The 23,286-nt window shown below is 43.8% G+C and overlaps 1 protein-coding gene across 1 annotated transcript in view; it reads left to right on the top strand.

The window, feature by feature from the left end:
* The window catches only part of PDE7B (phosphodiesterase 7B), a 289,123-nt gene that overhangs the window by 260,103 nt on the left and 5,734 nt on the right, over positions 1–23,286 (top strand). The window contains exons 7-12 of the mRNA XM_032770233.2: positions 988–1,088; positions 3,384–3,515; positions 15,445–15,536; positions 16,666–16,810; positions 18,942–19,038; positions 20,396–20,476. Coding sequence (XP_032626124.1) covers positions 988–1,088; positions 3,384–3,515; positions 15,445–15,536; positions 16,666–16,810; positions 18,942–19,038; positions 20,396–20,476 — 648 coding nt within the window. The remainder of the gene's footprint in view (positions 1–987; positions 1,089–3,383; positions 3,516–15,444; positions 15,537–16,665; positions 16,811–18,941; positions 19,039–20,395; positions 20,477–23,286) is intronic.

A 23,286-nucleotide genomic window follows, 5' to 3' on the forward strand; every position in this document is an offset into this window, starting at 1 on the left:
ATGCATTCCATCCTTCTGGCAATTAATAGCTAGGTAAGTCCCATGCTAGAGATTTCCTTGTCTCTTCTGATACATTTTAGAGACCCGGGTTGCCAGGAAAGCCATTCAATAGCATTGAGTCAGTGCCACTGGAATTTTGCTTCTGATCCCTCTTCCCCACTTAACAGGACATTTTCCTCAGAGAGAAGGGTGATTTGGACAACTTTATAAGACAGCCTTTGCATATACAAGGTCAATGTCATTTTTCCCAAGGATGGCACAGTGGATTGCCTGGTGTTGAAATATGCTACCACATGGCACAAGCAAATTTCAGGAGCAAACCTCAGTGATTTCTTGTGTCAACAGGAGCTGAGAGAAGGCTGTAAAATCGGATCTCAATCTTCCAGGTGGAAAGTTAGCAATTCCAGCACTAGAAACTAAAACAAGAGGGAGTTGGATTTTAAAATGCAAGATAGAGATAATTAAAAATATTCCAGGAATTTCCACTTGGATTTCCAAACTACTGTATTTCTGAGGCTCTGCCTACAAGACATGAGCACACCTTTGTCCATGGATAATCAACCAAGTAACAAGCCCTCCCCCCCACTCCCTCCAACTGACCCCACATCCTACCTGTCCTGTGAAATAGGTACTGCCTTAATGACATATTACTCACCTATGACAGCAGTCTCAAATAATTACACTCTAGTGTGGATAACTTTGCCTCCCTTGCTCCCAGCCTTACTTTACTTTTAAATGGGAGCCTTCACTAAGGCAAAAAAAGTTTGATTTATGAACTAGGGCCAGAATCCTCTAGGGCCTCACAAATCCTTTCAAGCAATTTTTTTCCTCCAAAAGCATCTTAGTAAGAATGCCAAGCCATGGAAGATGTAGACATTTGAAGAAAATCCCCACGCCCCTGAGCATAACCCCAACTCTTGTTTTAACCCCAGTTTCCAAGAATGATCATGGTGTTGGGACAAATCTTTTCCCTGTTTTGCTTTCTAGTTATGGTTCAAGAAGACTATCACAGCCAAAACCCATACCACAATGCTGTCCATGCTGCTGACGTCACTCAAGCTATGCACTGTTATCTAAAGGAGCCCAAGGTAATAGCAAATGAAAACAATAGGACTTTGCACTGACAGAGCTTGAGTTTCAAATCATGGTACCAAGATAGATAAAATAGCTATTTTGGAGATGGGGAAAATAGTTAAGCCACTTAAATTCACCATGACTCAAGCTTACACAGCTACTCAGTAGCAAAATCAGAAACAGAGTCCAGTGGCCTGATTCTGATCTCACTTGAATTGGCATAAACAAAGGGTAGTTCTGTTGAAGTCAATGGAGTGTTACCCAGGTATAAGTGAGAGTGGAATCAGCCCCTATGTTTCATGAGTCACAGTCCTCTAGACTAACCACAAAACCATGCTGCCTCTAAATGCACAGGATAACTGATATCTGGAGTCTGTTGCAGGGCACATTTGTTTCTCATTGCAGGGCACCTTATTCAAATCAGAACTAATACTCATATTAGTAAAAAATAACTGGCACTCAGCAGCAGAAAGGTTTGGGGGCTTGTTCCAAATCATAACGAGAATGATCTTCCATTCTGCTTCTAAATGAGATGAAAGGTATTTCAGGAAGGAGCGTGGCCAACATTTTCAAATGTGAGTGTGTGAAGTTAGACAGCTAAATCAGGTATGTTATTTAGGTGTCTGCATCTGGACTGAGATGCCTAACATTAAGCAGACAACTTTGAAAATGTTGGCCTTCGTACACTGATAATACAGTGTGCTTTACTAGTAGGGTAATATACCACTAACATTTTCAAGTAGTTCCTGATGGCGGAGTTGATCTTATACGATAGGTTAGACTGGTAGTTTTATCCATAGTTTCTATACAAGATCTTTGAGACTAAATATCGGTATTTTTGTAGAAGCTACCCTGTTTTTTTAGCCTATTAATTGCTCATACTAACATAAAAACTATTATGATAATAATGAGCCAGCATATAGCCAGTGGTGCAAGTAGATTTTAACTTTTACCAGTACAGCGACTCATGGGAGAGACACAAAGGGGGGCACCAGCTAAAGGGGGAGCATGTGACCTCCCCATGTGACTCCTCTCCACCCCACTCCCAACCCTGGGAGCCTCTATGCTCTCCCCATCCCCTCCCCATCTTAAGGGGGGCTCTGTCCTCCCGCTGCACTGCCTCCCCCTGGCATTCGGCTGCTCTTCCTGGCAACCAGGCCCTGGAGCCACTCCCGGATGCTGCCCGGTGCAGCATAGCAGCTGGCTGGGAGAGTGCCTGGCTCCCCCAGGCAGCCGCTGTGCTGTACCAGGCAGAGTCCCAGGCAGCATGGCTGGAAAAGGAGACGCTCTGGCCTTCTGGCTCTGGCCCCACCCCTTCATCTCTCTGCCTAGGCCAGCAGGGACACTTGAACCTGGGAGGGTCACTTGACCCTCCCACCAATCCAGTGGTTCTCAAATTGAGGGTCAGGACTCCTCAGGGGATGGCAAGGTTATTACATGGGGGATCACAAGCTGTCAGCCTCCACCCCAAACCCTGCTTTGCCTCCAGCATTTATAATGGTGTTACATTGAAAACACTTTTTAATATATTTATCAGGGGGGTGGGACTCAGAGGCTTGCTATGTGAAAGGGGGCACCAGTACAGAAGTTTGAGAACCACTGCACCAGTCGCTGGCCCGACCTCAGCCCCCCTCACAAAAAATGTTCTGTGACTAGAGCCCTGCGCGGATACAAATTTATACCCATGGATGCAGATAGAAATCTGTATCCACTGAACCACAGGGCTCTCCCAGGAACTGCAGCAGCGAAAGGAGAAGAACGCAGGGCCACCAGGCAGCCTCATGCCGGCAGCACAGCTGTACTGTCTCCAGCCCTGCCCACTGCCCTGTCCTCCAGCAGGGCTGTACAGACCCCAGACAAGAGACACAGCTGCATGGAAGGACTGGGGCCAGTAAACAGCCAGGCCAGAGGAGCTGCTGGCATGGGGCTGCCTGGTGGCCTCATGTTCGGCTCCTTTCGCTGCTGCCATTCCCCGGAGAGCCCTGCGGTGTTCAGCTGATACTGAATGTGTCTTTCCAGTACGGCATGTTGTCAATAAATATCTTAATGGTATGGCGTACCTGACCATACCAGCTTATTTGAACCACTGCATTATAGTCTGATAGTTTTGATAGATACAAACTGTGCAATGACCTCAAAAGTGCCATACCTGTGGATGGCTGTGTATAAATGGTTATCTCAGATGATAGCATTGTAAATTGAACTATAAAAACAAACAATTACATGCTGTAGCAGTTGCTTTGATTTTCTTGGTAAAAGAATTGTTTGCCTGTTTGTGCTAATGTTGTGGTCAATTTTGTGTGGTCCAGCTTGCCAACTTCCTCACCCCTCTGGACATTATGCTTGGACTGCTAGCTGCTGCAGCTCACGATGTAGACCATCCAGGGGTCAACCAACCATTTTTGATCAAAACCAACCACCACCTTGCCAGCTTATACCAGGTGAGACTGTGCTTGCAGGGCTGGGGAGGATTAAGATGGGTTTAGGGCACTGCTGCAATGCATTTTTAGGTTGAGGCTATGGTTTCAAATCTAGCTGAGTTACAGTTGTTACGAGTTTGGCAATTTCAACATAGATCCTCGGTACGCATTTTTTTGCATTGCAAAACTACCACTGCAACTGAGCAATAGGACGCAAATACCACTACCTGTTCAGGACAGTATTAGCGCTGAAAAGGCAGCAAGGCTGGGAATATTTCTGGAGTGGGTGGGCTGCAGTAAGATTGTGTAGATTTGTGGCTTACAATCAACAGTCTTCTCAAAATTCCTTCCCAACCCCACATATGGTGACCTGTTAGACCCTGAGCATGTGAACAAGAACCAGCCAGCCAGGTACCTGAGAGAGAGAGAGACAGAGAGAGACATAGAGAGAGAATGCTCAGTGCCACCTCAGAGCCCTGGCCCACCCCTTCCAATGTCCCATCTCCAGCCATGGCTATCTCTTCAGAGGAAGGAGACCAAAACCAAACAAACCCAGAATATGAGGGGAGGAGGGAGAAGAGCAGGGAAAGAGAGAATCCCTCCTGACCCTTGCAGGAGACCAGGTGAAGACCTGAAGCATGAGATTTTAGTAACATAAAATATAAACCAGAAGGGACCCTCACTGCCTCCCAACACCACAGGCAACATTGTCATACAGTCCTACTCATAAATGTGTCCAGCTCTCTCTTAAAACTAATTAAGTTGTAACTCCATATTATTTACGTGCATATATATCTATGTATATAATATATCAATATATAATATATCCATATTATTCATGCACATATAAATCCATGTATGTTTACATGTGCGTTTATATGTCAGGTTTGGCTACTGTACTTAACTTCTTAGAAGCAGCAAGCCTGTGTACCCTGTAGTCAGCTGCAGCAGCATGTGGCATTGGAAAATCCTGACTCCCAGCAGGCATAAGTGGAGTTAGGGTCAGGGAACTGGCTTTGGGGCTTTTCACGTCCAAGAAATACAAAAATGTGTGCACTGACCATGATCCCTGGCATTCAAAACTCAGACAGTGAACTTGGACCTGTCAAAAAAAAAATCTGGTGTATTAGTGATTGATAGAATTCTTTAAACCTTATGCATTTTAGAACAATGAGGAGAGAGGCTGCGAAAGGCCATGTGGCTTTCTGAATACACTAAGCATGATACAGCACAGTCTCAATTTAATAATGTGCTGGGTACTTAAAGAGAGAGAGAGATTCTCTCTTCCTCCCCACCACCATACTCCTCATCCGCCCCTCCCCCACCCCTTCCCCCACCCCCACAGACACTTGTGGTTTTACAGATAAGATGGTGATTGTGTAGGAGTTCAACTGTCCTTCTACCCTGAGATAAAGGAACAGACAGGGCTATGTGAGCCAAGGCCAGGACACAGCGATGCTCACATAGCTATGACTTTGTGACAGGCTTAACTTGATGAATCAGATTATGACAAGTTATACCCAAACAGCAACCACAGCTAGGTTCTGCCTACATTATTTTGCTCCTGGCTCCTCTAAATGTCAGGGAAATTGGATTGGAGGCGGTAGGAGGGAAGCCAAATGGCTGTGGAAGGCAGGGTTAGGATCCATGGAAAGAGAAATATGGGAGAGCCATCTCATAAAAACCCTGAGTTCTGACAACAGAAAACAGAATCTTAGAATCATAGAATATTAGGGTTAGAAGGGCCTCAGGAGGTCATCTAGTCCAACCTCCTGCTCAAAGTAGGACCAACACCAACTAAATCATTCCAGCCAGGGCTTTGTCGAGCCGGGCCTTAAAAACCTCTAAGGATGGAGATTCCACCACCTCCTTAGGTAATTTTTTTCTTTCAATAGTCTATTTAATGTCCAGTATTCCTCACTTCCTTTTAGGTTTTGATTTACCTCTGCATGACGGGTTTCCAGCCAGAAATAGAAGCCTTCTCACAGAGAAGCCCATTCTCATGTCATTCGTAGCCCAGCTTTGTGGTTTTGAGAGATGTGGGTAGCTCAGAGAAGCACCCAGATTTGGGGGATTTATTTACATCACTGAGTCTTCTGAGGTTTGATCATCAGAAATATCACTGGCCTTCTTGTGACAGCCACTACCCTCTTTGAGAACATTCTCTTCCACTTCTTTTGTGACTGTCTAAGGAACAGTATAATTTTGGCCCCTAGTAATCTCATTATGATGGGCTACCCAGTATGGGAACTGTAACAATCCATACCATGGGTTTTAGGCCCTAAACATAATGAAAGCTTCCTACAGCCAGCCATATATATGTCTGTGTCACATAGGGGTTCAAATAAAGGGTTAAGCTTCCTCTAGATCATGAGTTAATTGTTAAGAAACACCCCAGTTTGCAATTCACACTAACCCACCACCTCCTAGTCCGCTCCCCAGCGGCGGCTCCAGGCACCAGTGCTCCAAGTGCGTTCCTGGGGCTGCAAGCTGTGGGGGGTGCCCTGCCAGTCCCTGTGAGGGCGGCAGTCAGGCAGCCCTCGGCGGCGTTTCTGCGGGCGCTCTGCCGGTCCCACGGATTCAACGGCAATTTGGCGGCGGGTACGCCAAAGCTGCAGGACTGGCAGACCTCCCACAGGTGAGCCGCTGAATCCATGGGACCAGGGACCTCCTGCAGGCACACCGCCAAAGGCAGCCTGCCAGCCGTGCTTGGGGTGGCAAAAAAGCTAGAGCCACCCCTGCCGCTCTCTGTTTGGTTTATATCCCCACAGGCTAAGGCAATCTGATACCTGTTGGCAATTAGCCGTAATAAGTCAGCAGAGGGGTCCTTGGTGGAAAGCTGACAATTCTAATTGCTAGCAGCAGCTGTATGGTTTCTAGCCGCTTGCACTTAATGCTAGAGATGTATGGCTTCATGCTCAGCTGTCACTTGTTAACCTGATCTTTCTTTAGTTGTCCAGAGTGAATTTAAAATATGGGGGAGGGAAGGGGTGAAGAGAGAGACTGAGAGCTTTTATGCAGTCTTGCTGTATAATATTAGACCACGATGGGCAGGGGGTGAAGCTTCCCCTAAGGGAGGCTAACTCTGCCTCTTCCACCTGTGGCCCCTCCCCCACTCCGCCCCAGGGTCCACCTCTCCCTGGCTTGGCTCCCTCCCCACTCGGACCCCCTGCCACCACTTTCACCATGTCCCTCCTCCTCTCTCCCCTCCCCCACAAGCTCCCCCACTCTCACTGTGTCCCTCCTCTCCTCCACTCCCTTTCCCCATGAGGTCCCCTCCACCCCATCCCCAGTCTCTCCTCCCCTCCACCCCTCTCCCCCATGGGGGCGGGGGGCTGAGGAGGGAGGTGGCAGGCAGCAGTCAGGGGGAGGTCTCATGGGGAGGGGGGTGGAGGAGAAGAGGGATGTGGCAAGCAGCAGGGACCTGTGGAGAAGGGGGCTGGAGTGGAGGGCAGGAGGGACACACCAGGCAGCGGCAGATGGGCAGTGGGGGCCTCTGGAAACGGGCAGAGCAGTAAGCAGAAGAGGCAGAGCGCAGGCGGGTCCACCATTGCCCAGGCATCCAGCATCCTCCCCTGACCTATTATACCCCCTGCCCATGCATGAGCAGAAATTTACAGAACTGAAAACACTCAAACTTTTTATTCTTCTAGTAGGAACTAAGTAATTATCATCGTATCTTGCACTTCTATAACAGCTTTCCTCAGAGTACTTTCCGACATTAACTAATCAAATCCCATCTCTTTCCCTGAATATACGGAAACATCTCACAGTTTTAGTAAAACAAAAAAAAACCAGCTGTGATAGGAAGAATGAATTAGAACAGTAAATTCAGAAAATGTGAAAGAAATAAGAAAGAAAAATAGATAATGTGAGCATCTAGCTGGACCTGTTTTCCCATATATTTCCCTCTCTCCTCTCAGATCTGCAGTAACATGATCTACCCAACTTTCTTCTTTCCACTTTAGTTACTAGGTACTAATAAATGGTATGTCAAAGAAACGGTATAATAGAACTTGGAGAATGCAATAAGCATTTGTCATGGATGTCTCCTCAGCAACAGGACTTCTTGATAATAAGATAGTTCTGAGAAGAATTGTTATAGTTTATACTGCCACCATCCACCATCTTACAATAGGTCTGTATCTGTTGAGGGCAGATTGGAGGCATCTTGATGTCACATACATTTATTTTAAAATTTATATTGTGGCAGTGCCTAGTCAGGATTCCATGTGCTAGGCACTGTCTAAACACATACTAAGAGACAGTGCCTGCCTCAACGAGCTAGCACACTATTTGTTGTATGATTCTGCAGGTACATCAAACTTTGGTCACTTATTCCAGTTTATATATTTCCTCCTAACTAAAAATCATAAGTAACAAGGACAGATTGAAATAAAATATGAATTATAGGAGGAGCTGGTAGCGATATTGATAATTAAAGGTTGCCAGACCTTTTCCATTATAAGACCCTGTTTTCAATAGCTTATAACTTTGGTTGGACTGAAATTTTCCATGTCTGTTTCAGACTAATTTTTTTTAATTCTTATTTTTTACTTAAAATTTCAGCTAAAACAGTTCAGCCATTTCTGAGAGTGAGATTGAAGAAAAATACATTGCTTTGCCCTTTATAAAAAAAAATTACAACCATTTGATAGAGAAGTTCTAGTGCCTTTATGCTTTGCAGCAATGACTTGAAATCTGGCAGGGTGTTGCTGAGGGCCTCAATGCCTCATCTTTAAATTGCAGATTATATCACCCCCTCATTTCACAGGAGTGTTGTGAAGATAAATTCATTAATATTTATGAAGCATTTGGATACTTGAGTGATGAGCACCACAGAATAGCCCATGAGGAAATTAATAATTCTGCCTTCAGAGCAGGGTGTGAATAGTGTGCAATAAATAAGGCCTATGGCCACACATTGAACAATGAGAAAATAGCTGCTCAGTAAGTAAGCACCATCTGTTCTGTGCACTGAAAATTGGTAAGTGATCGTGGCATTAAAGACTATATCATAATGCATAAGCGCAAGAGGGTACAATTAAGGTTTCATAGACTTTATGGTCCCTTCTCCTCCTCCTTCCTCACCACACACTCTCTCATGATCCCTCCTCCATGTAGTCCCTCATGGTCCCACCACCTCGTCCATGCAATTGCTTGTGGTCCTTCCTCCTCATCTGCACAATCCCTCATGAGGTCTTTCTTCCTCCACCATGCAATCCTTCATGGACCCTCCTGTGCTGCCCGATCACTGATCTCTCCTCCTCCTCTTTCTTCATGCAATCTCTCACGGGCCCACCTTGTCCTCTTCATCTAATGGTCTAGACAGTATTTGGTCCTACCACGAGGGCAGGGAACTGGACTTGAGGACCTCTTGAGGTCCCTTCCAGTCCTAGAGTCTATGAATCCCTCATGGTCCCGTCTCTTTCTCCATGTGATCCTTTGTGGTCTGACCTCCTTCTCTTCTGTACAACCCCTTGTGATCCTTCCTCTTCCATGTGATTCCTCGTGGTCCCTCTGCCACTACCTCACAATCCCTCATGGTGTCTCCTTCTCCACGCAGGCCTTCATGCGCCCGTCTCTTTCTCCTCCACACAATCCTTTGTGCTCCCACCTCCTCTGTTTGGATGTGATCCCTTGTTGTTCCCTTCCACTATGCAGTCCCTTGTGGTCTCATCTCTTCCACATGATTCCTGTGGTCCCACCCTCCTCCACGCTCTTTCTTGTGGTCCATCCTTCTTCTCCCTAGGTGATTCCTCATGGTTCTTCCTCCCTGCAGTCCTTTGTGGCAAGTCCCTTTAGTCTTCTCCCTTGTCACTTTTCTCTTTGTGATGCATCTCTTATCTCTCCCATACCTGCTCCTACATAAACCAGAGCAGTTCCTTAACGAACTGACACCAGCCCTTCCCAAGCTCACGCCTGGAGCAAGTGGGCAGGAGCTGCTGACGTCACAGCATTGTTGCATTATCTCATAGAATTAGGGTGGCTTTTCATGCATCCCCAGAATACCAGACAGTCCAGTACTTCCAAAAATGGCATGGGCCTGCCTCAGCCTGCATGACTCTGCCCTCATGGGTGTGACCTTGAACACACGGAGGATGCTATTTTTAAGCACTTGCCACCCCACCAGTGTGACCTCACTAGTAAGGCTATGATTTAGTTATGGGTATTTTTAGTAAACGTCATGAAAATGTCATGGGCAATAAATAAAAATTCACAGCCTGTGCTCTGTCCATGACTTATACCCCGACTAAATCTTGTGGGGGGACCTCCAGGGGAGCCACTGCTCGGTGGGGCCAGAGGCCCCAGCTGCTGGGAGCCGCCAAGCAGCAGCTGCTCCGACCACCCCCTGGAGTGCTACAGGGGTGGGAGGGGGGCCCCGGGGCTGCTGTTCGGGCAAGGGGGCCAGTGCAGCCCAGCTGCCAGGGTCTACCCCGGAACCGTTGCTGGGGGCCACCAACTAGTGGCTGTTCCAGCTGCCCCGGGGACCACTGCTGGGGAGGGAGGCGGGAGGCTGCTGTTTGGCAGGGGGCAGGGCCAGCACTGCACTGAGCTCTCACAAGAGCTGTAATGGGCTATATAATCCTAAATACAGGGAAAAATCAAGTCCTACGCTTCTCAAATGAATGAAATGAATGAATACTTCTAACTTTAATCTCTCTGTACTACAGTTCCCCATCTGTAAAACAGGGATAATACCACCTACTCATCTGACAGGAATGTTATGGAAATAAATAAATATCCCTGAAGCACTCAGACACTATAGTGAGGACCACCAGAGAAAAGTTCATGACTAAATTAATAATTCTGTCTTCAGATTAGGATTTGAGTACTATACAGTAATTAAGGTCTAAAGTCACGCATTGAACAACGAGGATAAAACAAAACATTGAATGGCTGTTCATTCATTGAAACTGTCCCTTATGTGAGTAATTTATTTATATACACTGACAGCAAAGTCAAAGGAACGAGATAAAGATGTGTAAATAAGCATCCCCAGGAGCACTGCATAAGAAATGAAGAACAGTAGCTTAAATACCAGAAACTTGAAAAAAAACAAATTTTCCCTGAAATTACCAACTCATTTCTTCCATGCTTGTATGTGTGTCTTGTCCGTCCAAGTGTGATCCTTCTCACACATCTTTGTTTTATGCTTCGGGACATGTTCCCTCCCAATGCTTTCTGTAGGAGACCAGCATGCTAGAATGCCATGCTTCCTTCCAGGAAGTGTGTGCCCTTAGAATATCAGGTCTCTAAACCATAACCACCTCTCTGGAACTATAAACAAATAGTTTCTCTCAGTTACACTTCATCTCCATCTGACTCCTTATTTCTTACTGCCAGCTTAAAAACACACCCCAAAAGATGTCTCAATTCTCTCTTACCTAAACAACCCCAAGGGCATTGTGTTAATTCCACCATAGCCTTCCATGACTGATCCCAGGAATTACCAGTCTGGTGCTCTCCAGGAAAGTTGACTGAAAGTCTAAGGATAAAATAATATATTTAATATAGAGGAGCCAGCCAGAGACCCCAGCCAACAGGCCCAGAAGCAGACAAAACAGGGACCTTTGGACACTCCATCTGAAAGCAGAATGTTCTCTGACTTCCTCTGCCTTGTGCTGATTGACTGTATGTGAGGAGGAGCCGAGAGGGTTGGAGCAATCTCTTCACTTCAGCTTCACTCCATACCTGTCCCTTCTATGCGCTCCTTCCCTGCCCCATCCCTCCCACACTTTTCCCTGTTCTTTCTATTTAGCTGATCCCCTAACTAAACCCTCCCAAAAAACCAAAAACAAACAAAATCACTAACATGTCCTTTGTTGCCATCACATTGTTCACCCTTGTTGTTTGTTTTCACCGTTCCCCCATCTTATGTCTGTCTTGGCTATTTAGACAACACTATCTCATTGTTTCCCTGTACTCCCCAGCTGGTCTGTCTGTACCCATCTGTTGGGCTCTGGTCTTAGACAGACTGTAAACCGTTTGAGGCAGGGAATACCTTTTTTGTTCTGTGTTTGTACAGCACCTAGCACAATGAGGTGCTGGCCCATGACTAGGGCTCCTGGGCATTATAAGTAATAAATAAATAAATAAATATAGTAATAGACAATGTTACCAGACCATGTCAAAAATCGACCTGACTTCTGTAAGGGAAATGAGTGCCTCTATAAAGTAAAAGCTAATAGATGAAGGTGACCCAGTGGGCATCATTTAGATAGATTTTCTAAAAGCTTTTAATAAGGTACATTCTTGCAGACTCTGCGGGAAAACAACTAAGCATGGAGCAAGGGGAAAGTCTTATCAAGGCAGATTCCAAACTGCTTAAGCAATAGCAAGGTAATAATGGTGACTGACTGTTCCCCAGAATGGAGACAATTAATAGTAGAGCGGACCAGAAGTCATTACCGGTGTTATTAATAAACATATGTTACCGCGGACTAAATCCTTCGGTCTACAGCTTTGTCTACACTACACAGCTTTTAGTACGGCCACGTCGCTAAAAGTCGGGCAGCATAAATGCTGTTTATCAGCACTTTTGCCAACAAAATACTTCCACTGCCTACGAGCGGGGTTCGCGTTGTCGACAGGGGAACGCTCTGCCTGTTTACTCTACCACTTGCTGCAGCAAAACTTTTGTCTTGTTTGAGGGGAAGGGGCTTTTTTAAGCACCTGTGAATGATAAAAGTTTTGTCTTTCAATTGGCAGTGTACAGAAAGCCTAAGCGCCACAGAAGGCCCCAATCAGAGCAAATTCAATGTGATTCTGTTGCACTGAGGGAAAGGGCATGGCACAGAGAGCCACGCAGGATGCAATGGCATCCACAGCGGCCAGCAAAAGGGACTTTAAGAGACAGTAAATCCCATCCTGGCCACTGAAGATCTGGTCTCAGTTGAGTTCCATTGTCACCTCTCAGCTGGATTACAGCAACACAGTCTACCTGGGTATGAAGCCTTCAGCACTCAGGAAACTCCAACTAGTACAAAACACTGCAACGCATCTGCTCAGCAACACAGGCTACCATGAGCACATCACACCTGTCCTCTGCATTTCTCATAGAATTTCGTAGATGAAAATTCCTGCTTAGACTCAATTATTTTGGGTAGTCAAAGCTATAGGACTATAAGAGACAGTCCTGATGTATTTCGATACATTAGGCAATTGAGCAGCAAGAGAATGGATAAAATTTAATTTGGCTAAATAAACAGAATTGCACAGTGTCAAAAGTAATCTGAACTTTGCATTAAAAGCCATACTCCCAAAATCCATGAGCTCCTCAGAGGAAAAAGACTTGGGAGTCATTATGGATATCTCAAGGTCTTCTAACTTCTTTGTGAAAGTCCATTGTATGCCCCTTGGTTATTCTGTGGTCTCTCTCACTACCCAATCTACTACTGGTAAAAGGATCCTGGGTTACACAAGAGAGACTTGTCTGATACCAGTATTAACCTCAGATGGCATACTGTAGTCAGTTTGCTGTTATGTATTATTTTGCATGTAGTATTTTCATAGAAGCTCTGAATGATGCAAACTGTATTAATCAGGGCAATTAAACTTCAAGATATGTGGCACAAGCTGCTTGGGGGAGAGAGGCTAGAGGTATGGTAAGCCCAGCAAGTGGAATGCAAAGCCCCCTGGGCTCTCAGTTTTGCCTCTTTCCTACCAACTGCTCCAACTCCACCTGTGAGTGGAACCTCAATATGAAATTGACTGGCTGTTTTGACGGTTTCATTTTGAGTCTCAGCCTCACCTGGGAACAGAGAAAAGTGATGCTGACAAGGTATCTTGCCAATTTCACTTTGAGGTTCCATTTGCAAAGAAACTGCTAGTCTGTATCAGACCTATGGGCCTCATATCTTGTCTCCCACCATAAGCAGTACCAAATATTTTAGAAGATGGTGCTGTCATAGCTTCCTACTCAGATTTGAACCTTAGCGTTCATAAACTGAGAAGCTAGCATGAACCCTCTAAGCTTAATTACCAGCTTAGATCTGATATCGCTGCCACCAGCCAAAAATTCCAGTGTTTTGGCTCACTCTGGTCTCCCCAAAACCTTCCCTGGGGGACCCCAAGACTCAGATGCCCTGAGTCTTACCACAAAGGGAAATAACCACCCTCCCTTGTCTTCTCTTTACTTCTTCCCAGGCTTCCCTGGAAGATACAGCTTCAAAGTCCTTGAAACACAAGCACTGAGAGATTAAGTATCTCTCTCCTCCCCCTCCTGCTTCCCTGAGGCTGCACAGATTCACCCTCCGTAAAACTAACACAAAGAGAATTTCCCTTCCCTTCGTTCCTTAGCCTACCCAGAGAAAATCAAACAGGTCTTAAAAAGAAAGCTTTATATAAAAAGAAAGAAAAAAGACATAAAAATATTCCTGTATCAGGTTGCAATACAGGGGTCAATTACTTAAAAGAAAAATTGAATAAACAGCCTTATTCAAAAAGAAATACAATTTAAACATTCCAGCAAACTACACACATGTAAATACAAAAAAACAATAAAGCTTACTGTCTTTTCTACCTTTGTACTCACAACTTGGAAACTGAAGATTAGAAACTTGAAGATAGAAAGAACCCCTCTCATAGCTGAGAGCCCAGAAAAGAGATACAGACCAAACATTCCCTCCCCTGAGCTTTGAAAAATCCGGTTTCCTGATTGGTCCTCTGGTCAGGTGTTTGGTTCTCTTTGTTAACCCTTTACAGGTGAAAGAAACATTAACCCTTAGCTATCTATTTATGACAGGTGCAATATGCTGTAATAGGCAATAACTTGTCCACAAGGAAAGCTATTTTCCTAACCCTCAATAATTAAAAACTAGTTCATGTCCTGAAATATGAGGGCTTATCTCTTCCAAAACTTTTCTGGGTTTGTTTTAATCTTACCTTTAGAATCTCTGGATCTGTATGCTTTCCATATATTTTCTCATTTTTTAAATCTACTCAGCTCTTGGCCTGAGTGATATCTTGTGACAATGAGTTCCACAGCCTAATTTGTGTCGCAAAAGAAAGTATGTCGTTTTATCAGGTCTAAATTTTGTTGCTTTTTCATTTAATTGAACATGTGGGGAAGAAAAGATGTGAGGATGGTCTGAGCAGAACAAGATTCTAGGAAAAAGAGTAAATTCTAAGCAGAATAGGCTAATAGGTGCAGCATAGCATGATGCGCAGAGAGGCAAAGATGTAAAAGAAGGAAGGTAAATGGAATGGGAGGCATATTCTGGAATGAAAAAGAAATGAGAGCAGGGGAGAAAGAGAAGAGAAAAGATGGAAACTGAACCAAAAAAGGAACAGAAGTAGAAGGGACAGATACATCACTTATGTCAAGTATCAGGGGGTAGCCATGTTAGTCTGGATCTCCAAAAAGTGACAAAAAGAGTCCTGTGGCACCTTATAGACTAACAGACATATTGGAGCATGAGCTTTTGTGGGTGAATACCCACTTCGTCAGACGCATTCACCCACGAAAGCTCATGTTCCAATACTTCTGTTAGTCTATAAGGTGCCACAGGACTCTTTGTCGCTTATCACTTATGATGTTACTAAAACACTGTGAAAAATGAATTTGTTTAATGGCTCATCTATACTATTTGTTTCTTTGCAACTATTTAATAAACAAGTGGTGGTGTGAATTTTTTTTAAGTGCCCTTAGTGCCTGCCAAGGTCTCAAAAATAATAGTGTGTTTGAGGTAGTCGGCAGTAGGAAGACATCTGACTCCTGGCATGACCTGATTGCCTGAGGTTTGGCATGCCTATAGCATTTAAGTTAGCTAGGCACTCCATGAGATTTGGGGTCTTTGGCTGCAGTATCAGGTGTTGTCCACTGGTAGTGGCAGGAAACCTGATGAGATGGATCACTTATAAGGTCTGGCAAATCTTAGGCATCTCTGTTAAATGTAAGAAATCTATCCGCTATGCCTTTTTATTTCCTTACCTCCTTCCTCCTCAGAATGTCTCTGTGTTAGAAAATCATCACTGGAGATCAACAATAGGCATGCTTCGAGAATCCAGGCTTCTTGCCCATCTACCAACAGAAATGACGTAAGTGCCACCCATGTGAAACATCCTGATAAATTCCATGGCAAACAAACCAATAGCCTATTTCACTGCTTGATTAAAAACCATAAGCAGAGGGGCCAAAGGCTGATTGGAGGCTGAGCTAGTGTCTCACCCGCTCCTGAAGGTGATGTAAAGCATATTGGCCTGGTAGCGTGGGATGCACCTGGGCTGGGGCTTCACTAGGAATATTATCTACAAGTTTGTCACTGTTGCTAATACTTGCTCAGCTACACCAATATTAGCATGGTTAGGAGGCCAAATGCTGAGAAGGCACCGATGGCTACCCGTTGTGGGTGTTGTTCTTTACACCATATCAATTAAACCTGCTCAGAGTTAGTGTTAACAATGGTGGGAAATAGAAGACATGGCTAGGGTAGATATGCCCTAGGTGTCTCCCACACTACCAGAAGAATGTGCTTCAAATCTGACCGTTTCTGAGCAGAGGGAGATGGCAGTCAGCAGAAAGAACAGAGAGTGAACGTAGACAGAGCTGACCGTAGTGTGTTGGTTTTTGCTGCAATTGTTTGTGTGTACGTGTGCACGGTGTTGATCCTTGGGAAATGTATGGAGACAAATTTTTCACATGAACTACCAAGCAGTCTCCAGTGTTAATTTTTAATCACTGGTGACTTGGGAAGAATGCAAACAGATTATATAGAAAGGACAGGCTTTCTATCCCATTAGTAATTTCCTAAATCATCCAATCCCCTTCTTCTCAGTCCTTCTTTAAAGAAATAATGTACAATGCCTTGGTGTTTGTGTGGCTGCCAGTCTAAAACCCTATGACATTAATTCTTCTAGATGCATTTTGTGTTCACTCAATAACACATCTTGCTGTTCAGTTTGCATTCTTCACAATACTTTATGGAAGCTCCCTGGGCAATTTACACCAACATGATTATTCTACCACACAGCCTATGCCACATACATCCCATTGCCAGCTAAACTGCTGGTCTCCTGCAAGCTATCCCAATGGAGAACAATGAAGTGGAATCCGTCTGTTAGCTGAGTCATCACATAATACTCAGAAGGAGGCAGGCTATGAAGTAGTTTAAAACCACTGATGCTCAACAATCCCATGTTCAAAAGGGCTCATTTTTCTTGCCTACAGCCAGGATATCGAACAGCAGCTGGGCTCCCTCATCTTGGCAACAGATATCAATAGACAGAATGAGTTTTTGACCCGGTTGAAAGCTCACCTCGAAAATAAGGATCTGAGATTGGAGGATGCACCAGACAGACATTTTATGCTGCAGGTACTTTTTTTCCCCCTTAACGGAACAGTGTATTTATGTTAACTCAGCCTTAGGGTACCCATTACCCACCATCTTAATTGCTTTGCTGCTGTCGCCTAGCATGTTTCAAAGCAAGCAAAAATGTACCTCCAATACTTCCCCATGTACCAGGTGTTATGTTATAATCTGAATATAGCAGATGCAGCAAAGGATCAACTATTATTCACCTCTTGAGTTGCAGGCCACTTTGTCTCTTGCCACGTCTCTCTCCCCTTGCCCTGTCGTGGCAACTGCTACTTCAGCAGAGGGTAGGAAGCTCAACCTCTTACTCCAGCCACTGACAATGTTTTTTCACAGAGGAGCTGGCAGTAGGTGCCCAAGCAGTGGTCACTTCGTTGATGCTCCTAATCTCCATCTGCATGGAGGAAACCACTGCCGTGGCAGTGCTTCCTCAAATAATGAAAGAACCAAATCTAATTTAAAATCAAATGGACTCAGATTGCTTTTTCCAGCTATACTGCAGTAGTTAATGGTATCTTCAGAACAAATTTCCACCCATTACATCACCTTCACTGTTAACCTAAAGGTAGATGTATGCTGCATTTTTTCTGTAGAAATAGCGTCACACGAAGCTGCCTGCTACTAAATAGCTCCTAAATAGCTTTTATCATACAAAACACCTCACGTAATTCTCATCAGTTAAAAACAAACTCTAATTGCTGCCAACTTAAAATACTTTGCTGAGGTACTGCTGGGGTCAGGTGAGGGAAGGAATGATATTTAGGTAACTACTCCTTCTGAAGAGTAATATATGTACTAATTTGCCTGACTTGCCTCCTTGAACAAAATGTCTTAGGCCTAGTTTCTTCATGGACCACTACATTTAGGCAATGGGTTTGTAATTATGCTTCACAACAGATCAGGCAAAATGATGGTGTAAAATGTAGCACGGGTTCCAGTGGAGAAAACATGAAAAACAACTGTGCTTTCCTGTGAAAATTCAGACCTGTGAATTGGGAGAAGGTGCTACCACTTCCTCAAGGTCTATTGGATTAAACTGACTGGCCTCAATATTACTTATAAAACATACTTCAGTAGTTTACTTCTTTATATCATTTTACAGATGAGGAAACTAAGGCTCAGAGAACATAAATGATTTTCTTATGGTCACACAGCTAGTTAGTGTCCAGCTAGAATTAGAATGCAGGTCTCTTGATTTCTAGTCTCATGTCTAAATGACTAGAGTCCACAGTGCCTACCAAATAAGTTGCGCCCTTTTTCCACCTCCATTTATTTTCTAGAAAGGAGGTAATGACTTTTACCATAGGTGAAATCTGCAGTCCCTATGACTTTGGTGTCTGCACCAGCATTTTGCCCTATCTGTCATGATGTCTAATAATAAACCCATCAACTAGATGTACTTTGTCAGGAAAAAAACACACAGAAGACATTTTGTTTCAAGGAAGCAAGACCGGCAGATTATTGCATATCTTACTCTTCTGAAGAAGCAGCAGCTACTTGATTATAATTCCTTCCTTGCCAGTCCTACCCTAGCTCTACTGCAGCAAAGCACTTTCAACTGCTAGCAAGGTGAAAACAAGTCAGGGGGCAAACCAGAAGGTCCTATGTTTTGTCAGTAAACAAAAACACAGCTGACCCCTCTGAGCTGACTGTATACACATATTAAACCCAAGCACAATCAAAGTGATATGTAAGGTTACTCACTGACACCATAAAGAAGTGATGCCCAAATAGTTTCACACTGGCTTGGCTCTTCATTTCCTGGTCCTCATTGATGGATGCCAAGGCAGGCAGTCAGCAGGAGTCAGGCTGAAGCTTTTGTTGGCTTGCCCACCATCAGTCATATCCAAGAGGCTGTGCACACTTAGAATGTGGTGCTTCTCTCGTTCTCGCTACTATAAAATGGGGCTCTGAATGAAGGTTTTGTTACAGGCTTGAATAAGTGCTGTTTCCTGAAGCGGCACATTTGGGCAGGGCTCAGTTTCTATAATGTATTCTTGAATCTATCTTGGCAGCAAGCTTGCAGGGCCCAGCAGTTTCACGGCACCTCAGAGTGCAATAAATTCACTGCTGAACGATCACTAGCTAATAATTTCTTCTCCCCACCACCACTCTCCTCCTTTACTTTCAGATCGCGCTGAAGTGTGCTGACATTTGCAATCCTTGCCGACTCTGGCAGATGAGCAAGCAGTGGAGTGAAAGGGTCTGTGAGGAATTCTACCGGCAAGGTCAGCCCTCTGACATACTGAATTATCCTTTCACTTTGTTCTTTAAGGCACTTAATGTGACAAGAGAGAAATTGGCTAATCTCAAGTGGCGTTTGCTCTGCAATCAACTACCCAATTTCCCCCTAAAATCTCCCCAAAAATATGATGATGAGCAGAAATGTGGCCTTATTTTGCATGTGGTTGGTAATGAGGGGCAAGAGGAGGAAAGGAAATAGAAGAGAAGCAGGTATTTCTTTGATCTGATTGGCCCTGTAAGATGGTGTCAGTGAGGGTGGTTCTGCTGTGCCTTGAACCTTCAATTAACTGTACCAAATCTCTGGTCATTGTTATCTGCTCTGAGCTGAAAGTCCCGTGGGTATGTAGTGCTCAGAAATTACGCAGCCATCACTTGTTTTCCTTTGCTTTCCAATATAACTACAGTTCCTACCCTTAGAGTGTTACATTTGCTTTTTCCTTCTCCTCTACTTACAGTTGCAGGGAAACTAGACACAGTCTGAACATGCTCACCACTAAGCCAAGTTCTAATGCAACCTAATTGTAAATATTTTCTAACCCCTACTGAGAGCAAAGCTAAACATGGTTTTTAACATGGTAACGACATACCATTTGGCTCCATCTGCACAGGCCAGGCCAGATTGTTCTACAACACAGTGATGATGTAGTGGAATTTAATCACTGTTAAATCCCCTTTTTTGTGTATTAACAGAGCCTAAAGGAAGGGGTGAAGATGGTAGAAGAGCAAGCATAGTGCTCTGGCGTACTGAATTTATTGACATTACATGTCCACTACAAATTTAAACCACAATTGAGCATGGTTGTCAGCAATAGCTGGCCTTTATAGGCAGTTTCACACCAGAGTAGTCCCATGGTGGTAAAAACGCCCAAGCCCAATCCACACTACTCATGCTTATACCACTGCTAACATTTCAAACTCTCATATACTTCATCCTGGGTTTTCTTAGCTGTCTTGTCCTAGAGAGAACAGCTGTCGCGGCAGGTCATGGATTGAGATACATTCCACTTTGATTTCTATGAACCAGAGGATCTTCCTGCTTACAGTCATTTCCTGTGACATCTTAAATTGTTGGTTTTATTTGTTTAGGCGTGTATAATAGGCCCTGCCTCCGATTTCTAACTGCAGATTTCTGTGTGGAACCATTGTATGATCATGTTCAGACTTGCAGTCTGTCTTTAAAATGGTGATGTCCATCAGGACATCAAATGGAGATGAAATGTAAGGGTTAATGCAGATTTCAGTTCTCCTAGGATTTGCTGTTCCATCCATATTATAAGGAATAAAAGATCATATTCAGTATTGCCAAGTGGCAAAAATGTTGTTCTCCTTTCTTTTTGGTAGGTGATCTGGAACAAAAATTTGAATTGGAAATAAGCCCTCTTTGTAATCAGCAGAAGGACTCCATACCTAGTATACAAATTGGTGAGCTTAACTTTCATTCTTTTGTCTCTTTCTCCTCCCCCGTACCCCTGAAGGTGCAACACAAGCTAAGCAGAAGATAGACGTGTAGTTTTATACCAAAAACTTCAATAACCCCAGGAGTAACATAGGATGAAAATAAAACCCATTTGCCAAGCAGGCCAGATAAACCAAGAGCAAGGCTGAGTCCAGCTGTAATGTAAACAAGAAGAGGAATGACACAGTGGCAGCATGTGAGGATGAATGGTCCTCAAAGAGAAGTTCAGACAGTTGAAGCACGATCCCACTTAGTGGAATACGCCACTTGTTTGCTGTGATAGTCCTGAGTGAAGTAAAGGGTTTCATGAAACCTTTTACCTATTTAGTGCCTCCCAGTTAAACTAACTCAAACCCTGCCTCCCATTTTGACCTCCCACAAAAATCCCCACTAAATACTCCATAATCCAGTACTCATGCTGCAGTGGGCATATAATCTAGTTAGCGAGCCAGCGGAAGATGGTTTCTCAAGGACTCTGAATGAATCATTCATTGTTTTCCACGAGTTCTCTAGAGTCTTGATTTTCCTCCTTTCCTTCTTCCTCCAAGTTCTCACACTGCAACCAACCATGCTCTGCCAAGACTAGCAGGCTGCATTGCACTGAGCAGCAGGGGACAGGAGCGGATCCATTCAAAAGTGGCACAGGCTTTCCCTCCACCACAAGAACTGAATTTGCTGCATTCACAGCCCTCCCATCCCAGAAAGTGGGCTGAAGGTTAAGCTCAGGCTCCAATGCACTGTTTGTAGACCACTCCAACAGCCCAATGGTTTATTCTTACTCAGTGTTTTCAAAATGCACCTTGTTTCAGACAATGTGCATGACTGAGCGGTTGTGTAACCTTTCAGATACTGTGCCAAACATTCACCATTGAAGAACTGTGTTCTTTACATTTTGTTTGCTCCTTCTCCCCTACTCCAAGCCATGGAACACATGAGCTGGAAACAAGTTGAAAAACATGATAGTAAATAACTGATGATTTTGAATCTCCCTTTGTAATTGCTTTGAGTTGGGCAATTCTGATTCACTCCACCACTGAGATCACGTTCATCTTAGCTGATATCAAACATTGCTTTGGATTGGAATCTTTTTCTACGGAGCAGCAGCATTAGTAACAGATTTCACAAAGAGTAAAATTGAAACAGACCTTTCTAGATTGTGAGATTCACATAGGGAATATAAATAATTATGTTAGCAGTGGCTAAAGAAGGCAATACTAGAAAAACCAAGGGACATTCAGCTCGTCAGATTGTTGGGTTCAGACCATACACCTAATGGTTCCAGCAGGCACTCACACACAGCAATGATTTTAGTTGTACCAGCCCTTTCCCAATGTACATTTCAGGAGTTATTACCTTTGTAAGATTGGAATTATACATCAATGGCAACATTCAGGCAACATTGCTTCACTTTTTCCTTAGGGTGGTTCTCTCTTACCATACGTGTGAGAGGCAGACCTCTGAGAAAGCCACCAGAGGCCAGAAAGCAAGAAACCAGGAGTCAGAAAACCCCAGTTCTAATTCTAGATTTGACACTCTCCTTTTCTGACCTTTGACCTTATTGGGCCTCAGTTTCCCTATTTGCAAGGCAGGGATAACCATAACTGTTCATGCATGTGTTATGAGGAGTAATAAATGTCTGAAGCTGTTCTGGGCCACCTGCTAACTACCTTTATTTTTCTTATTTCAGTGAAAATTAGAGCCTTTTTTTAAGCGGCTCCAATTTTTTCTCAGACTAAGTTTGTGAAGATAAATGAGGGAAGTAATACAGTATTGGCAGAAATAGATAAGCAAAGAGCTCAAAAGTATATGTATACACATAGTTTACTGAATTATATATAAATTAATATTGCAGAATGCCACTTACTGTGAAAATGAGTAAATATAATTTTAAAAAAAGATATATTATCTTTGTAAAATACAGCAGAACATTTCTGCTCAGCACTACTTCACACAATGTGGTTGTTTCACCTTGTTTCTCAGCTAAGATTGAAGAGGAAAGTGTTATAGCACAGTCTCATTAGAATATTAAGACTTGATTGGTGATATGTGTAATACTTCTGAATTGTAGCAAATGTTCTATTTTGTAAAAGTAAACTATATATGTCTGATGAACAGAGCACATTTTATGATGCATTATGCTTGCATTGTGTTGGTTCATTTATTTACAAAATTCTTTTAACCTGCAGTGGGTCTCCCAGTCAGCAGTGCAAATTTATAAACATCTCCTATGCTGCATTATTACACAATCAGTGCAATCAACAGTTTCAGGAGAAACCGAAAGCAGAACTTTAGTTTTACAGCCTACTTTTGAGATCAAACTGCAGTCATGGCCTTCATTTGTTTTCTCTTCCGTCAAAAATGATTTTGGTCATATAAAAAAAGTATTAAATCCTCCTCAGATAGAGATGTTCTTAAAATATTCATTGTGCCTGCTGCAGGGTGAAAAGTGATGTGGATGATAAAATCCCTCCTTCTAGCCATGGGTTTGAAAAATGATACCTTCCCAAGATTCAGAGATACTAGATCATTTCCATGTTATAGCCCAACATACAGCTCTAGCCCACTATCCTGGTATGCACACTGCCATACACAAAAGGGCCCTTCTGTGACCTTTTAATCCAGTTTATGTTACAAGAACCCACAGCCTCTGACTGAACAGAACCAAAACCCAAAACATTAATTGTGCTGCTGCAGCTCTTTCCAAATAAGAGCATAAGTTCATTTTTGACTCAAGGATTTGCACTTGGACTAAGCCTTGTAAATAACTCCATTAATG

The sequence above is a fragment of the Chelonoidis abingdonii genome, chromosome 3, assembly GCF_003597395.2.
Source record: "Chelonoidis abingdonii isolate Lonesome George chromosome 3, CheloAbing_2.0, whole genome shotgun sequence".
Lineage (NCBI taxonomy): Eukaryota > Metazoa > Chordata > Testudines > Testudinidae > Chelonoidis > Chelonoidis abingdonii.